The sequence below is a fragment of the Sylvia atricapilla genome, chromosome 2, assembly GCF_009819655.1.
Source record: "Sylvia atricapilla isolate bSylAtr1 chromosome 2, bSylAtr1.pri, whole genome shotgun sequence".
NCBI lineage: Eukaryota > Metazoa > Chordata > Aves > Passeriformes > Sylviidae > Sylvia > Sylvia atricapilla.
In genome coordinates this window covers 43,156,976-43,175,217 of record NC_089141.1, presented here as the reverse complement: position 1 = coordinate 43,175,217, position 18,242 = coordinate 43,156,976, and the positions used below count along the sequence as shown (strand labels likewise).

General features: G+C 42.3%; 1 protein-coding gene across 1 annotated transcript in view; it reads left to right on the top strand.

The window, feature by feature from the left end:
- LATS2 (large tumor suppressor kinase 2) overlaps positions 1-16,939 on the top strand; it is a 44,727-nt gene extending 27,788 nt beyond the window's left edge. Inside the window, exons 2-7 of the mRNA XM_066313049.1 lie at positions 4,609-4,741; positions 6,647-8,184; positions 10,899-11,481; positions 12,107-12,289; positions 13,464-13,570; positions 14,318-16,939. Of these exons, the coding sequence (XP_066169146.1) occupies positions 4,609-4,741; positions 6,647-8,184; positions 10,899-11,481; positions 12,107-12,289; positions 13,464-13,570; positions 14,318-14,812 (3,039 nt within the window). The 3' untranslated portion in view covers positions 14,813-16,939. The remainder of the gene's footprint in view (positions 1-4,608; positions 4,742-6,646; positions 8,185-10,898; positions 11,482-12,106; positions 12,290-13,463; positions 13,571-14,317) is intronic.
- The last annotated feature ends 1,303 nt before the right edge of the window (positions 16,940-18,242 follow it).

The following is an 18,242-nucleotide window of genomic DNA, read 5'->3' as shown; positions in this document are numbered from 1 at the left end:
TGTTGTTAGCAATTAATTACCCTTGCCAAATTTTGGAGGACCTATTGTTTCCTTCAGACACAATGTTCTTGGGAAAAAGTCTTACTTATTGTAACCTCTTGTGCAATCTTCACTTGGATGATAAATACATCTTGGCAACGAGGAGCTTTCTGAATGAAAAATGTTGCTGGACAACCCTGTAGTACAGCAAGAACGTGAACCCCTGCCAATGCTGGTGGAGTGCAGCCAGGCAGGAGGGTAAAATGGGGAAAGCCTTTCACACTGCCTGCAGAGCACAGAGTGAGATGAAGTCTTTATATTCACACATCCAAGTATCTGTTTACCGTCAAACAAGGATTTTTCCTATTTAGCATCTGAGCTCAAAGGTGGCCTTCCTTATAGCAAAATCTTGAAATCTGTTGGAAAGCCGCCATCTACCAGTGCAAGACTGGGGAAATAACAGAGATCATATGGACCATGCAGCAGTCGGGTTTAGGTAGCCCACTGCAGGAATTAGCTGGGAAACTCCACCCTCCCCATTTTTCTATCTGAGTCCACAAATTTGGGATACTGCAGTTTCCTCAGTCTGTTTCGTGGTTCCTGGCCTGACTTTGGTTTTCCATTAGATCTGTCCAGAGCCATAGCTGACCACCGAAACCTCATTTTAACATTGCAGCTGTTACCTTAATTACAGTGTTGTTAGAGTTAATTGTAAAAGCACACTTTTCCCCCTGTAGCTCTTCACCTTTACCTTTTCTGGTTGATTTTTTCATCAACACTTAGTGATGTCTAGAAGCAAAAAGGTTCATAAAAGCCCTGCACAGAGAGATGTTTGAATCCTCCAAAGGGAATACAGAGAATGAGCTGGGGCTGGGAGCGCTCTGTTCTCTTGTGGTTTCTGTGCACACTGCCAATGGCTGGTGTTTCTCCGTGGGCCTGGCAGCTGCTGTGGGGCAGCAGAGCACAGCCAGCAGCCAAGTTTCTCAACCCATACTGTGGCTTACAGCGCTTGGCCTCGTGAAAAGGAAACAATCTGAAGCAGAGGGCCCAATACAGTGTACCTTGCAGTTAATGGAAATCTTTGTTGACCTCAGTGGGAGCTGGATTTGATCCTGTGCCTACTTGAGTGTTTTGGTGTTGGCTACAGCTCCAAGTGGCTTTTTTTCCCTTGGCTCATTTCTGGTTCCTTTTTTTCCCTTCACTTTCTAAAGTGTGCTTACCTTCCAGTGGTGTAAAATCAAGGCAGCTCCATCCGTGTCACTGTAGCTGGGCACTTTTTTCCTCGCCCACTGTCTGTCCTCGTTTCCTCAGCCTTTCTACTGTCTATGTATTTATTTGCAAGATTTTGGCATTGATTTCCCTCCTTTTTGAGCCATTCTGCTGCTTCTCACAAACACCCTTCATCTCACTTAAGCCTTTGCTCTCCAACGAGTGTGATTGTTTAATCCATCTTCTGCCCTTCTTCCTCAACTTCAAAACAGTCCGTAATATTGATTTCTGGCAAATGCAGGCCTGGTCCCAGCCCCAGCTCCCCAGGGAGCCAACTTCCCCTTCAGCAGGCTCCCGGAGGCCAGCCCTTTGCTGCTCATGCCAGCCACGCTCCCGTGCTCGGCACAGCTCATCCCTGTGTTGCCCACAGGATGGAGAAGGCCACCATACCTCAGGTGCCAGCAGCCGCCTTGGGCAGAGCACGCTCTCTGTGATCCTCAGCCACACATCAGCATGTCTTCTGTCCCTAAGGAAAAGGTGCTGGAAGTAATGGAGCTCTTTTCAGGTGACTGCCAGAGCTGTGGGCATGGACAGTGGCAATGGGATGCAGAGGACAAAGGCTACCTGCAGGACTGCTGGAGCTTCTTGTTGCCCTCCACTCTCCTTAAGTATCACATACCCCCAGGGGGATTTGTCTCCTGGGTGGAGAACTGTGATTGTAATGTGATCTGCCTCTGAGGAAAACCTTTTTCCTTCTGTATGTGGATTTTTGGATTTTTTTTTCCTTTTGGTCATTCTCCATTTGCTTGGAGATGATGTGAGGGTTTTGTGCATTAGTATCAAAAGCTGGGGATACTGGTGTCTCGAGACTTACAGGGTAGAGAGCCCAAGCTGTGGGATGCTGTACAGAAGAATCACAGGTGTTCTTTTGAAGCACAAAAAATTTTACTTAATTTTTTCCAGCAGAAATGTAAATGCTGTGCAAATAGTGTGTGTAATGAGGAAGCCCTTTGGAGGGTGGGAGGTGGCCTAATGAAAGATGGGAACTGGGGAGCTGGAGCACAATGCTGCTGTTGCACTGGGGACTTGCAAGGGTGAGATTGCTGCTGACACACCTGCTGGTCTCTTAGGTTATCTAGGCTCCTGCTGGCCTCTTAGGTTGTCAAGCTGTGCAGAGTGGAATGTATTGTGCCTGTTCCCTCACATTATTCCCACTGAAGTTTAAATATGAATCCCCTAAACTGCTGAAGGTAGAACATGCAGCTTCAGGAAGGCCAGTGTTCAGTGTCATTTTTACTCTGCTTTTCAGACACAGGCAATGGCAAATGAGGAGAATGTTACAGTATGCTTTCAGAGATGATATTACTGTGCTGATGATAAAAATTTCTCCTATTTTAGCCCCTTTGAATTGTATACAGCCAGCACAGATCAGAGAGGGAGAAGTGGACCATGTGGACTGTTTTATTAATCATTAATATAATCGTTACCCAACATCCAAACCAGCCCAAATTTGCTTATAGAGGACATTTAATTTAGGAAACCAAGACTTGTGACCTAAGGCTAGATCCAGCTGCTGTAAATGGGACAGAGTATGTTAGCAGCCATGTGGAACAGGGCTGGAAAGCCCAGAGTCCCTGGATGAAGAGAATGGTGAGCACTAGGATGTGAATTTGCTAATACTTTAGAAATGTATCCACAAGAAGAAAAATAGAAAGAGGAAGAAACATTGTGTGAAATTCTTTCCGTCATACATAATATTTTTCTGTTGATTTAAAATTGCTCTTAGTAATGTGTTGATGCCAGTGAAGTATTTCAGCTATAGGAAATGTAAAACCAACTACTGCCTTTCTATGAATTATGAGTCATAAATTGTATGAAAAATATTCAGCTTGCCATAGCCATTCCACAAGCAGAACCTCGGACTAATGAAGAAACTGCTGCCGTTTTGGGGGGGAGTAGGAGGGGTCTGAGTTAAGCAAAACAAGATGCCAAGTGCCAGCATGTGGCTCTGTGTTAAGTGTGAATTGATGTCATCTGAGATGGGCCTCCCTTGCTAAGTAAACAATTAGTGGGTATTTGACGTGCCCTTGCCGTCCTGTGGAGCAAAACTGCCCTTTTCTCCAGCTGGAGCTCCCGACTGCCAGCCGGTGTCCAGAACTGACTCGTGGGAGAGCCATGCACTGGTGCCAACCCAGCTGCCACATCTGCAACCAGGCAGCCGGGGCAGGAGGCACAACCTCCATCTGATTCAGTGCTCAGTGGGCAGCTCGCCATGACAGAATTCCCCTAAAAATAGCAGTAAAGTGGCAAGGGAGTAGGATACTGACATTTGCAGGCAGATGCTTGGTGGTGCCATTCATTTCATTCAGCTTCAGCCATCTAAGAGCTGGGAGTTCAGTTCAAGTTACTTCTCTAATCGTGTGTCACTAAGCTTCATATCTGTTGTATGAGTTACCTTTTGGAGGTGATTTATAGAAAGGTCCTCAGCAACTACTTTTGAGTAGGTATCCAGCTTTTTGAGGGGTGAAGTTCTGTGAATTAAATTCAACATTAAATCTCTGGATATCAGTTTCTCCATCATTTCAGAAAAGATCATGCAGCCTCATGAGCAATTTTGTGTATTTTGCATTGCAACCATGCAGTGCTAGAGTCATTGAAAGTGTTTAATATACCTGAGCTATAAGTAAAAGTACAAACAACTGCAAGGAGCTTTAGAACAGGGGTTGTTAACCGGGGTTGTGTTTGAAGTTTAGCTGGAGCATTCATATTTTCCCCAGTTTTAGTTTTCAGGCTGTGTATCTGGCACCCATATTAACTTCTCAGTGATGGACATATGCCCAATAAAATACAGCTAAAAAGACTGACAGTGTAGCCTTCAGTTTGGGATGCCCAGTCATTTTCCAAATAACTAGTGGATGATGTCCCAGGTGTTCTGAAAACAGCAGTTTCTCTTCCCTATTGACTCTAGTGAGCAGAAATCAGCCCCTGCCTAATTAGCTTCTTTGTGATATTTGTGAAAGGATAAAGTTTTTATTGTGTTCAGGTGTGACTAAGAGACATGCTCTCAAATACTAACAGCTAAATTTTCATTTCATTTCATCCATTGTGAAACTATGCTGCCTTTTCCATACCTGATTCAAAAATTGTTTGAAGGGTTCTCAAAGTACACATTTTAATTTGAGGCTTCTTTAATTGCCAGATTCATGGTGGGTTGTGTGTTTTCTTATTTTCTTCTTAAAATTTTTGAGTTGCATAAGGCATGCAAATGCTTTCAAAATACAAGTCTATTTGGCTTCAGGCAGCTGTCATCTGGTGTTTAAAATGTTCCTATTAATGTGAGAACACTTACTGCTTTCCAGCCTGCAGTCCAGTGCTTGGGTTTTGTCACAATGTGATTCAATTCTTGTTTGCTTTGTACAGGAGATGGCTGTCCGAGCACTGAAGCAGACAGGCAGCAGAAGTATTGAGGCAGCCCTGGAGTACATCAGTAAGATGAGCTACTTGGATCCTAGAAATGAACAGATAGTACGTGTAATTAAGCAAACCTCACCAGGTGAGCATGATTTTGTTTGTTTGTTTGTTTTAAGTGTGTTCTTTCTTGCAATAAGCTAGTTTTTAAAGTAAGGTCATTGCTGGGGAGAAGTGTTGGACAGCAGTGTTCCATAGCAGTCTTATTGGAGACGGTGAAGTGAACCTGGCCTTGCAAGGCCAGCTGGGCTGGAACCTCGGTACAGCTCACCTCCTTCCAAAGTGTCGTCTCTGTAGCCATTCATAGTCCACCTTCTTAAACAGAAATCAGTTGTTCAAATCCAAATATTCCCCCACTGGACCAGAACAGACTTACTGGTATACAGTCTAAGAGTGGACATCATCTCTCTCTTGACATCAAGATGATTTGCACATCTGAATTATGTGTCCCAAAGAAGGACAGTTATTGCTGCTACTTTGTTTTGTGGCCTCTGATAGGGGAAAGCAAAGTCAGCTTGCTCCAAGGCTTAGCATGAATCCTGCTGACAGAGATGACAAATGAGTCTTATGGCTGCCTCCCACTTCCAGGCTAGAGTAGCCACTTCTTGGGATGCTTAGGACTGCCACAGCCTCATCAGTGCATCTCCTGTGTCCCAGCAGATGAGCTGTCAGGGGTGTTGTTGTAAAAACAGCCTTAGTAATGCCGGCCTTGTGTTATCACAGGAGAAAAAGCTGCCAGTCAAAGATCTCTGACAATCTCTGATTATTTGTCCAACCTTATTCCATTTCAAAACATTGCATTCTTTATGAATGTGTGTGCACAACCTCAGTGTGGTGCACAACCTCAGTGTGCAGTGTGCATAAACCTGTTTTAATACCCTGCATGTCCCTGTGTGTCTGTAGGCAGCACAGGTGTGTCAAGGTGAGGAGTCAGCAGCTGTGCTCAGGTGTGCTGCATCTGGCCTAGCTGGGACGTGATGTACTGCAAAAAGCTTGTAATCCACTGTTCAAGCCTGTTAGTTCAGTATGATTGTTATGGGCTTTGTGAAGTCAGGATTTTAAAAGGAAATAGTTTAGGCATAAATGGGCCAAGTCCTGTGATTTGTGAGTGCTAAAGAACCAGAAAGGGAACAAAAACATAACAACAGCACAGAGTCTCCCCTTGTCTTTTTAGCACAGCCAGTGCTTTATACACCTGCAGTTTGTCCTCAGATCAAAGAACTGATGAAAAGTGCCATTAACACTTCTGCTGTAGGAATGCTGCTGTCTTGTCTCTGCACATTCTTCAAGCTAAGATTAATATGTTGACACCCTGAAAGATTTTCTTTCCCAGGAGATGGAAGATAAGTAGTATGAGGGGGTACTCTGTGTCTGACACATTGGAAGGAATACAGGACAAACTGTATGTTGACTTTGTTTAAATGAAGAAGGAAAGAGGGATTTTCGAGAAGGTTGGAAGAAAGAGATGTAAACAGAAAACCAGTGTGAGCAGGTGGCTTACTGTGCAGAAGATGGACTACGTGATGGCCTAATAGTTTATAGCAATGTTGACTTTAAGTTGTATAGAAAGTCCTTCCAGGAGTTGTTTTCCTCCCATTGTTGTACTTAACACTTTGCTCTGTAGCTTCTTCCTGTGTGAGAGCAGTGACTGCTAATACTGGTCCAGCTTTAAGAAACAGGTTGTAAAGTCTGATGAGTTCATAGTTAGGGAATTTGTGCTTCTATTTTCATTATTTGATAGGACTCCCTGATGATTCCTGGCATGAACATTATTGTGAGCCAGTAGCTCATTATCAGTAGGAATACTTGGCACCTGTACTTTAAATGTTCAGAGTGCTTAATTTAGATTTTGAAAAGTGTTTTTATAACACATACTCCCTGAGCAGTGTGCATGTGTGTGTATGTGTGTATGTATAGATGCATGAGAAATACAAAGTAATTGGTTCACCTGAATTGTTTCCTAACATTCTTCTGTGTTCTTTTTATAAAGGAAAGGGTATTGTGCCAAATAATGTAACCCGCAGGCCAAGCTTTGAAGGATCGAATGAATCTTTTCCGTCCTACCATCAGATCAGTAATGCAGCCTATGAAGGGACAGGCTTTGGAGCAGACGGTGCAAATATGCTTACTGAGGTTCCAAGGCCATACATGGACTATTTAATCTCTACTTCTCAGTCTTCAGCTATGACTGCTCCTGTACAGCGACCCTCTGGAGTAGGCAGTCACAGCACACCAACGAGCCATCAGCAGAAAGCATACCCTGCAAATATGGAGTCTTCTGTGATTAATTATCCAGTGGCTAATCACAGCAGTCAGGCCTTGCAGCTGCAGGCATCCCATGGCTGCAACAGCCAGCATTACAGCAGGCAGCACATGATGGTGCAGGGGGAACCTATGGGATATGGTGTTCAGCGGAGTCCATCCTTCCAAAACAAAATGCAACAGGAGGGGGGATATGCCAATCTCCCAAATAAAGGGGCAGTTGTTCAGAACAACACCGGTCATGCATTTCAGCAGGCACCAGCAAGCCTGTATATCTCACATTCTCATCACAAACAGACAAGTCCTTCTTCTCATCAAATGCATGTGATAACCAGAGGCCCAGCCTTTGCTAATGATTTTGCAGACAGTCCACCACAAAATCTATTAACTCCGTCTAGAAATAGCCTAAACATGGACCTCTATGACATGAATAATCCTCAAGTTCAGCAGTGGCAGGCAGCAACAGCATCCCGCAGAGATTCTTTACAAAACCCAGGAATAGAAACATCTCCACGGCAACATGTATCCTTCAGACCGGATGCCGCTGTGCCGAGCAGAACAAACTCCTTCAACAACCACCAGCAACAGCCACAAGTGACAGTGTCTATGAGACAGGTTCCACCAGGAAAACCCGATCCTTCCATTACGTCTCCAAACACAATCACGGCAGTCACATCTGCTCATATCCTCCAGCCAGTGAAGAGCATGCGAGTGATGAGGCCAGAGCCTCAGACTGCAGTGGGACCTTCCCATCCTGGGTGGTTGCCTGCACAGGCACCAGCTGTGGATGGCTTGGAGATCATGGAGCAGCATGTGCCACCGCCTGGAGCAGCGAATGCCTATCAGCTGGATGTGGATTATGGTAACCAGGAGCTGCGGTGTCCACCCCCACCCTATCCCAAGCATTTGTTACTTCCTGGCACCTCTGAGCAGTTTGATATCAACTGCTTGTGCATGGGCGTGGAGCAGACTCTGCGTGTGGTCCCCAGCTCTACAAGCAACAAGGCTGAAGAGAGCAGTGAGCGAAATGATAAAAGCAGCAAGAGTACTAAAGCTGAAAAACCAAGCAAAGACAAAAAGCAGATTCAGACGTCTCCGGTGCCTGTGCGAAAAAATGGCAAAGATGAGGAAAAGCGAGAATCCCGAATAAAGAGCTACTCACCTTTTGCCTTCAAGTTCTACATGGAGCAACATGTAGAGAACGTCATAAAGACCTACCAGCAGAAAATTAACAGAAGGCTACAACTGGAGCAAGAAATGGCAAAAGTAATTCTTGTTTTTTTATAATAACATCTAATGGGGTCAAATCGATTATTGCTATTTTTAATTTGTAAAAAGAAATTGTAAATGCAGAATCCAATGATTAGTAGGTATCAGATACCTCTCTACACCAGACTGTATCCACTTAGAAGTGTGGATGCAGGTCTGGGAGGCTGTTTGAAAAGCCTGAGATGTGAAATGATATTTCTTCATACCAGAAAAGTAAAATGAAGCAACACCCCCCCACCCCCCCATATTATAGGTAAGAACTTAGAGGGCAGGCTTGAGGCTGAGATAATTCTCGCAATACTTCAGCAGCTCTTGCAAAACTCCTTGCTCTAGTTCTTCCTCACTGTTCCATGTTTGCTGCTCAATCACTACAGCCATGGTTCAGCTTGGCAGTCACTGTGCCGTATTTTCAGATGGCTGTGTAATATGTGAATGAGAAGTTGTCTGTTGAGCACATGGAAGTAATGATGTCGTGCAAGTAACCATATTGGACCATCTTGAACTGATTTTGGGACCGTTGCCAGAACTTGTTCTAGAGGCAGGTCTTAGGAAGATGCATTTTGAGTGGTAGAACTTCTTTCATGCCTAACTGTAGCTCTTGAATCTAAGCTGACTCTCTGACAGTGCTGCTTAAAACAAAGCTGCCAAGCTCTCATGGTTGGTCTGGCAGTTGTGTTTTCAATTTTTACTTGTAGAAAAGGGAGATAGTTATTTTTCTTCCCAGGCAGGACTGGAATATGACTACTCTACTTTTGCATTGAAGGATAAGCTCTAAGGAAGGCTGTTCTTAATGCATAATAGGTAATAATTAACTACCCAATCTTCCCTAGCACAGTCAGTTTCCAGAGTCAGTTGATTCGATGCTCACATTGCATCAGAAAACTCAGGAGTTTGTTTGTTGAAGTTAGAATTTAAAGAATACTCTTGGAAAATCTCTTGAAACGCTGGCATTTTACTGACAGTTAATAGTTTATCCTCACTGCAAGTACAGGTTGTTGTATTGTGTTGCTGGAGTTTAGTGAATATTTTCCTGAGACTGAGATAGGGGATGTTCTCTAGAGAGATATAACAGCATCTAATTGTGCTAGTTCTTCTCTTCTGACTCTTCAGCTTTCCCTCATTCAGAGATAATTCAGCTGTAAACAAAAACAAGTCCTTCCCCTAGAAACCTTATCACTGACTGAAAATAAACATGCAGGAGATTTTCGGCTGTCTTAATATTGCATTATTCTAGAATTAACAAGAACAGAACACATTCATTATTTTACCCTAAAAAATAAATATTTCATTTATTATGGATTGATGTAGTTATCTTTCATTTCAAAAACAGTATTCCTTGTATGGATATGGCTGTTTCCAGTCTGAAACTTCATCCTACCTGTTCTGCAAGTTTCTGTAGACTTCCCCCATCCTTTATTCATACAGACTTAATTTTTATACCGTGGGGATCTCATTGCATAGTCTGTCTGCCCACATTCATCTTTAGCTACCTAGACTACAGATGTGAAATTAAATGAGCCTAAGCAGCAGCCCTGTGGTTGTATGCTTGAGTTTCTAGCCTGCTAATCAGGAGGCTGCTTCAGCCCCCTCCACCCTCCCAATGGCCCCTTCACATTAGGCACTGATCTTTCTCTCAAAAGTAGTTCAGTTGATGCCAATTAATTCAGGATTTTGGAACTGGGGTGTGCAGAAAGAAAAGAGAATGCTGCAGGAAGTGCATTGTAAGAGGAGCCTGGGGATCAGCCTAGGGGTTTCTGCTGGTGGAGGCCACCAGTGGCTCTCTGCAGAGGGGCAGACACTGAAGTTGGCAGAGTTGGCACTCTGCAGGCTCTGTCTTGAAAGGTAGGGAAAAATCTGGTTGGATCCTGCTGCTTCTCTCTTTTCCAGGAGGTTTCTCCCCAGAGTCCTGTGAAATGTTACTGGGAGACTCTCTGGAGACAGGAGGTGGACAAGCCAGCTGTTCAACAGCTTGGGTGCAGAAGGAAAATAGCATCAGGGTTTGGGCTGCAGTGGCTGAGGAGAGACAAGACCTGAGGATTTTATGTACACATTTTGGGAGGGGAAAAAGAGAAGTTTATAGAAAATATGCTCAGGAGATCTAAAAACCTTGAGAGTAGAGGCTGTAAATGGCAGAGGAAGAAGCACAATTTCTAAAGAAGGTTCCAAGGCACTTGGGAATGTGTATGTCAAAACCAGCTTTTTAATTACAACACAAAACCAAACAAACAGCACCCAAGGTAGGAACTGTTAATGTGAGTTGCATTAGGGAACCATTCATGAGCAAAGTGAACTGCTGCACATAGGTTAAGTTTCAGTTTAAATTAAGGTGGGCTTAAGTGCACATACATATAGTGGAGTGCAGTGGCAAAGTGCACATTTGAAAGATGTAAACCAAATCCCATGGTCAGATTTGTTATGTTTTATTCCCCTCTCTGACAGTATTGCCCCATGCCTTCTTGTTCAGCCAAAACAGACAGGCATAGCAATCTCAGATATTCCAAATCCTGGCAAAAAGTTTAGCCACAGTGAGCTTGCCCTTTTTTCAGAAATACCTCAACTGACCGGCAAGAGAGTATATATCCCTCATTAATACATTTTTTCTGGTTCTTGGTTAATTTTTCTGAGAAATGTGTTTTGGGAATGCTCATTTATTTTTCCCTTGCTATGAATGTAACAGTACTAGCTCTTGTGGTTTCCTTTCCTTTGTAAAGGCAGGCCTCTGTGAAGCAGAACAGGAACAAATGAGGAAAATTCTCTACCAGAAGGAGTCCAACTACAACAGACTCAAAAGGGCCAAAATGGACAAATCTATGTTTGTGAAAATCAAGACTCTGGGTATTGGTGCATTTGGAGAAGTATGTCTGGCTTGCAAAGTGGACACACATGCCCTGTATGCCATGAAGACCCTGCGAAAGAAGGATGTGCTCAACCGGAATCAGGTGGCTCACGTCAAAGCAGAGAGGGACATACTTGCTGAGGCAGACAATGAGTGGGTGGTTAAACTCTATTATTCCTTCCAAGATAAAGACAATTTGTACTTTGTGATGGACTACATCCCTGGTGGGGATATGATGAGCCTGCTGATTCGGATGGAGGTCTTCCCAGAGCGTCTGGCTAGATTTTATATTGCAGAGCTCACGTTGGCCATAGAGAGTGTGCACAAAATGGGATTTATTCATCGAGACATCAAGCCTGACAACATTCTGATAGACCTTGATGGGCATATCAAACTGACTGACTTTGGACTATGTACTGGATTCAGGTGGACTCACAATTCAAAATACTATCAGAAAGGTAATATTTTTACCCATTTTCTAGGATGGTAGTGTGTTACGTGGTTTGAAACAAGCACCCACTTCTTGGCAGAAACACCAGATCAGGAAACTGGACAAACAGTCAGCGGCAGTGTAATGTGACTGTCTCTGTCTGACTCACTCAATTAGCTTGTTTCCAGTCCTTTTGCTTCCAATACTGTTCAAAACTCTGTCAGTAATGTGGCAGTCCACTGCAGCAGCAGCAGTTTTTCAGTTTATACTTGTTTGGAGGGTCTCTTTTGGTGGTGAAATGATTTAATCACAGATTTGGAGTAGTCCATATGCCTCCTGCATGTGTATTGAGTACTGGCGTCTGTTGGCAAGAAGGTCATGAACAATTGGTGTAGCTAACTTAAGTATGCTCCATATTTCTGTGTCCTCTGTATGGAAATACACTTCCTTGTGCTGAGACAGAGACATTTTGTTGGACATTTTGTATGGAAAACCAATTGTGAATGTGAGGGCATTAAAAAACCCTCAGGTTTAAAGTTTAAACACTGTTCTTCACTGAGAGTAGGAGATGGCTGTGGATCTGGGTAAATACTTCTCTCTTTGTGTGTCAAGTTTTATGATCATGAGTGTGAACTTTCTCTCTCGTTTGAAAGGGAGCCATATCAGACAAGACAGCATGGAGCCCAGTGATCTTTGGGATGATGTGTCCAACTGTCGATGTGGAGATAGGCTGAAGACATTGGAACAAAGAGCTAAGAAGCAGCACCAGAGATGCCTGGCCCACTCGTTAGTTGGAACCCCTAACTATATTGCTCCTGAAGTCCTGCTTCGTAAAGGTAGGTAAACCTGTATTTTTTTCCTGTTTCACTTTTTTTTTTTTTTTTTTTTTTTTTTTCCTTGAATAAGTTTGCTGCTTTGGAAGATTGTCATTCTGAAGGCCACAAACACTTAGCTCAGATTAAGGAGAACTCCTCATGCTCCAGGGTTTAGCATCACTTCACTGACACTGAGGGTGGCCATACTAGTGTGTGTAATGTCCACACTCTGAGGCCTTTGAGTGAGGCTAATAAATGTGTTCAGCAGTGATATTTTTCAAGTATAAAGCAGATTATCTGTGCTCGTGGAGTACAAGTCTGACCCCTCTCAAGTTTACACTAGGTAGCCAGCTGATAGTTCTGGATCACAGATTCAGATGAGCCACTTAAGTATGGATGATGTAAACTTGTGGAAATATGTCCTCCACATTCCCAGCTGGAACCAGTAGAATCCAACAGACAGTTTTCCACAATTTACTCTGGACACCCTGCATTCAAAAGCTGAGCTTGAGGAATTTGGACAGTACTTGGTGACTATCCGTGCAGAGCTGACATGGTCCCTGTAGTAAGGAGATAAGGTGTTCAGAACTATCTGCAAGCTAGATCCTAAGCCTAATCTTCTCTAACAGATTTCACATTGGATCCTATATCATCTGATGATCCAATTCCATTGAAATCAGTGTTTAAATTTTTTTTTTTCAGATCTTAAACATTTACCTTATTGTTCTTGTCACAGCAATTAAATGATTAAAGTAGTTCTTTGCTTGAAACTTGCTCAGAAAGTCATCGGTAGCTTTCTTCTGTCTGTAGAGCCAGACTGTGTCTTTCAGCAGCTTTTCAAAGTCCTGGAGTCACCTCCACTGAGCCTAGGGCAGACATCAATTGCTAAATATTTTTGTTATTCTTTGAGGTCCAGTTTGTGCTGTGTAGCTGTGGGACTGAGCACAAAAAAACCCTCCTTCCTTCTTAGTAATGACAGTTTCATGATTCACTTTTGTTGAGAATTTATTCAGAAAGGTTCAAGGACAACAGATCTTTACTAGCAGCAGGAGAATTTAGGTCAGCAAGCAGAAGTCACAAACCTTCTGTCTGAAAAAAGGCAGAAGTTTGTGCTGTATGTTTTAACACTTAATTGCAAGTAGTTTAACACATTCTCCTTGGCTAGTGGAGGTCAACCTTTTAACTTGCCTTTCAGGATACACTCAGCTCTGTGACTGGTGGAGTGTTGGTGTGATCCTCTTTGAGATGTTAGTGGGACAGCCTCCTTTCCTGGCTCCTACACCCACAGAAACCCAGCTAAAGGTAAGTTAAGCAAAGTTCCAGTCTGTGGTAGCAAAATTTTAACCCTTCCCTTCCCTTCTCTTCCATGAACAGACCTATTCCCTTTCCTTTTGCTAGAGAAAGGAGTAATGGTTAAAAAAGCCTGATTTTAAATATTTCTGTGCAAGCACATATCCTTCATCAGTAAATGAAGACACTGAATATCAGACTAGAACTGACTTGTCCAGCTGCAGAGATAGATACTAGTTTTATGAGTCTTCGCAGCAGAGTTGTGATTTCTTAAGCACAAGTTCATCCACTTAAATTCCCTAGGGTGCCCATTAGTACCTGGTATGCCAGTGACAATTGTAGTGGGCAATGTAAGTGTTTCAAAGTTGAGCAATGATAGTTCTTTATTAGAAAGGATCTGTCTTGTGACCAGTTTTCCTATTTTACATTTTGGAGACAGAGAAGTAATTCCTTGAAGTCATTCCACAAAATTTTGTGTAGACTGAGTATGTTCTCAAATCTGACTACACAAACATTCAGGAAGGATTTTGCCTTTTTAAAAAATGGAATTGTTCCTTTTGTGTGCTAGCCAACAGTGTTTTTCTGGTTCATTAGAGTAATTACTAACAGGAAATGCAATCTAGTAATTGGGTTCTTGAAGCTGTGACCTGTGCAGACTGTGAGATGACTCGTTGTATGTGCCCTCCTGTACAGTTCATGTTGGCCATTGGAAGAGTTGTTTCCAGATGAGAAGTTCCTTAATACCTTTGTTACCTGCAGGTGATAAATTGGGAAAGCACACTGCACATTCCCTCACAGATCAAGCTGAGCCCTGAGGCAACTGATCTGATCACAAAGCTCTGCTGTGCTGCTGAGGACAGGCTTGGAAGAAATGGAGCAGATGATATTAAAGCCCATTCTTTCTTTCACTCTATGGACTTCTCTACCGATATCCGTAGGCAGCCAGCTCCCTATGTTCCAAAGATCAGCCATCCAATGGACACTTCAAATTTTGATCCAGTTGAAGAAGAAAGTCCTTGGAACGATGCTAGTGGTGACAGCACCAGGACCTGGGATCCACTAGCCTCTTCCAACAGCAAACACACAGAGCACGCTTTCTATGAGTTTACTTTCCGAAGATTCTTTGATGACAACGGGTATCCGTTCAGGTATCCCAAACCTTCTGGACTGGAAGTTTGCCAGTCTGAGAAGTCTGATGTAGAAGACAAAGGTGTGGTGGATCAGACTGGAGCTTGTCAGCCTGTATATGTGTAAATTATTGTATAGAGTACTCCAGATAAGACTAATCTCAAATCCAATAGGGCCTTTAACTGATCTTTTAGGAGCTGATCCTGCAGCACTTGTTCAGGCATACCTTCAGCTGAGGCTGGAGACATCCTGGGGAGTAAAAGAAGCTTGCAGGGCCAGATCCTAAAGATGGCACTCTTGAAAGTTCAGGTCAGTTCTACTGTAAATAACTTCGTTGATAATTACACTTGAAATTCTGGTCTTCCCCAAAATCTGCAAGGCCAGCAGTCTTTCATTTCTAGGCCTATTTTTATTTGAGGTCAGCACCCCCCTTACTCAGATTAACACTTACAGACTTCTGCAACTGTCAGCATTATTTTTTAAATGAATAAAGAGCACTTATATTTTGTTTATAGCAGGGTTTTTTTCCTACTAAATTATAGGGATTAACTTTGACAAATCATGCTGCTGTTCTTCTTTTATACATTTTTATTTTATCCATAGCACTTACTTCACATTTAGGAGGATGCATAAAGCTGAAGAACATGTGATGAAAGGTCTCTGTGCAATAATGTAAGAAAGAAAAAAAAAACAACAAAAAAAACCAACAAAAAAAGAAAACCGCTCTCTAATTTTCTAAATTTACTGATGCCATTGTATTTACACCGTGATTTTTGTTTATTATATGTATTTTCCACATTTCAAAATTGTGACATAACCGTAAAGCTGCTTTATTTCCTTCTGCTTATTGGAGTGTAATAGAAAGTGTGAGCAAGTGGCAACTTGGGTGTGATTTTATTGTCTAGTGTGTGAAGAATGTTGCATGAGCAGTGTTTTTCTATTTGAAATGGCCTTTTCTTGCCATTCACAGGCAGGTCCTGTGGATTGATTTTTCTAAGGGTCTAAAATTAGACCATTTTAAACCGCGTGTTGATAATGTATTGTGTGGATGGTTTCCTCTTATGATTGTATCCAATATTAATTTTGTAAAACAGATTGCAAAGGTTATACCTGAGTAGTGCTGTTGTGGTCTGATGTAATAGATGGTTTCAGCGAGCACATGTCACAGGCACACACGTTTCCCCACCAAGGATCAGCAGCCAGAACATTACAACGGAGCAGGTTTGTGGAGAGAGCCTGGATGGGGCTGGCTCAGGCAGGAGCAGCACAGAGGCTGTGGCTCCAGCTGGCAGAGGCACAGCATCCAGCCTGGAGCGTCTCCCAACACGGGGCTCCCATAACGCAGCGAGGCTGAGGCTGGGTGCCTGCAGCTCCACGGACACCTATGGAGCCTGGAGGTACGTGGCTTTCCAGACATCAGACGCCACATGTAACCGGCTGTGTATCCATTTAGGACCCTAGTGTTTTAGGCACTGACATTGGAAAATGTTGGCATTGTTGGCAGGTCATTCTGTCCCGTTGTCTAGAGGTTAAAATGTTGCTGTGATGGAGCACAATAGGCCTTCATTTTTGTCAAATTATAGGCATACTTTGAAATATCAGTTCTTAACTATGTTAAAATATTCATTTTTCTTGTACGTATAAGTGAAAATTATTCAAGATGTTATCAGAATACTAAAGATAATTAAGCCATACATATTTGCATATATATTATATATAACTAAATAAGTAAACACACACAAAAATCCATAATTCAGATTAGTGTAACAGTCCTATTTAAAGTGATTGACCTAATAACATTTGAGGAAAACACTCCTTTAATGTGTTTTTGCTTTATTTTATTTTTAAATCTGGAGCTTCATTATTTTTTCCGTATATTATTCCACATATTATTCCTTAATGTTTTAGCATATCCTATCCTATCCTATCCTATCCATTGTTTAGATACCTAAGCAACAACATATGAGTTCATCAGCCTAAACTAAACAAAAATGATTGTGTATTTGTTTACATTTGTATGAAAGGAATGTTCTGAGGTATGCAGTGCTTGTGTTGTGACAGTTCATGTAAGATTCAGTATTACTGCTTTTTTATATAGTAATGCCATTTTTTGTTATTTACATCTATCTGACATTCTTTCATGTGGTAGGTTCTTTCTCAGGAACTCAATTTAACTGTTATTTATTGATATATCATTGCCTTTGAAAGCTTCTACTGGCAGAATTTATTAAAAATCTGAATCAAAATCTACAATGTGTTATGTGTTATTCAATCCTCCTTTAAGACAGAAGTTTTAGTGGGTTTCTTTTTGTAATGTTATTGATGGGGTTGAGCTACAAACATAAGATCCAAATCTCATCTCTCCTGCAGCATTTGATGTGGAATCTCCGGCCGGGAACCTTCAGACAATTTCTTCTGTCCTCATGGCCCTTAGGACAGGCCTAAGGAGCAGGATTCTGGGTAAAACTTGGTTTGGAGTGACCAGGTCAGTGGATGGAATAGATATGGAGTGGAATAGATAAAACTGAACACAGTCACTCTCTGTGCAGTGGTGGTGCTGCCAGAGCAGCCACAGCCTTGGCTTGCCCCCTCTGGCTGTTGCCTCTGATTCATTTCTAAAATGTAGATAATTCACCTGCACATACAGAATCTCTGCAACTAAGCAAAACAAGAGAAACCAGCCCAGAAGGAAACAGGTGCTTCCACTGTTACTACTTTACAATCTGTGCTGCAGGGAACAGAAGCCAACTCCCCTTTCACCTAAAGAAGAACTGATTTGAAAAACCGATCTTTCAAGTTTATCATGCACTGTCTGTAGAAGCCTCTTGTCTTTTGCAGACATTTCAGAGGTGAACAAAAAGTTGGGAGTAAATTTTATGAAATTTGGACATGTAAGCTTTGTGCCACGTCCAGAGGCTGGCTTTAGTTCTTGTTTCTGTTGAACTTCCTGAAAAAGCAAGTATCTTCTTTTTAGAGGTTATAACAACTCAGGGTTGGTATTAAAATATCTCTTCCTCCAAAACAAAGCAAATAATAATAATAATAAAAAAAAAAAACAACAAAAACCAAACCCAGATAACATTATAAAAAAACAGTGGGCTACCATGATCAGAAAGGAACCTCTGCAAATCTTTCATACTTGTGCTCTTCAGTGGGGCCAGATTTGCTGATCGGCACCAACAATTCTTAAGGAGCAAATTATCCCTAGTTGGATGCAAAAGAACTGGCAGTGGGAGTTATAACCAGGTGCCGAGCTTGAGCAACATGAAAGCTAAATGAGGGAGAGAAGCTTTTGACTTTTAAATGGAAATGGAAGAATGAGGCTATGCAGGAAACAGGCGATAGCCTGGAACTGGATGGAAAATTGGTCTCACGAGCACAAGAAAATTCTTTTCCCTGTAATTTTTGAGGTATGAAATAACTGCCTTAAAAGCTTTCCTAGAGAAACTGCAAGGAGAAGAGGAATTTAGAACATATAATTTGGTACTATCCCAAAATGCAGAAACATTGGCAGAAAATGGCGACTGTTACTAAATTTATTATCGGAATTAAAAAT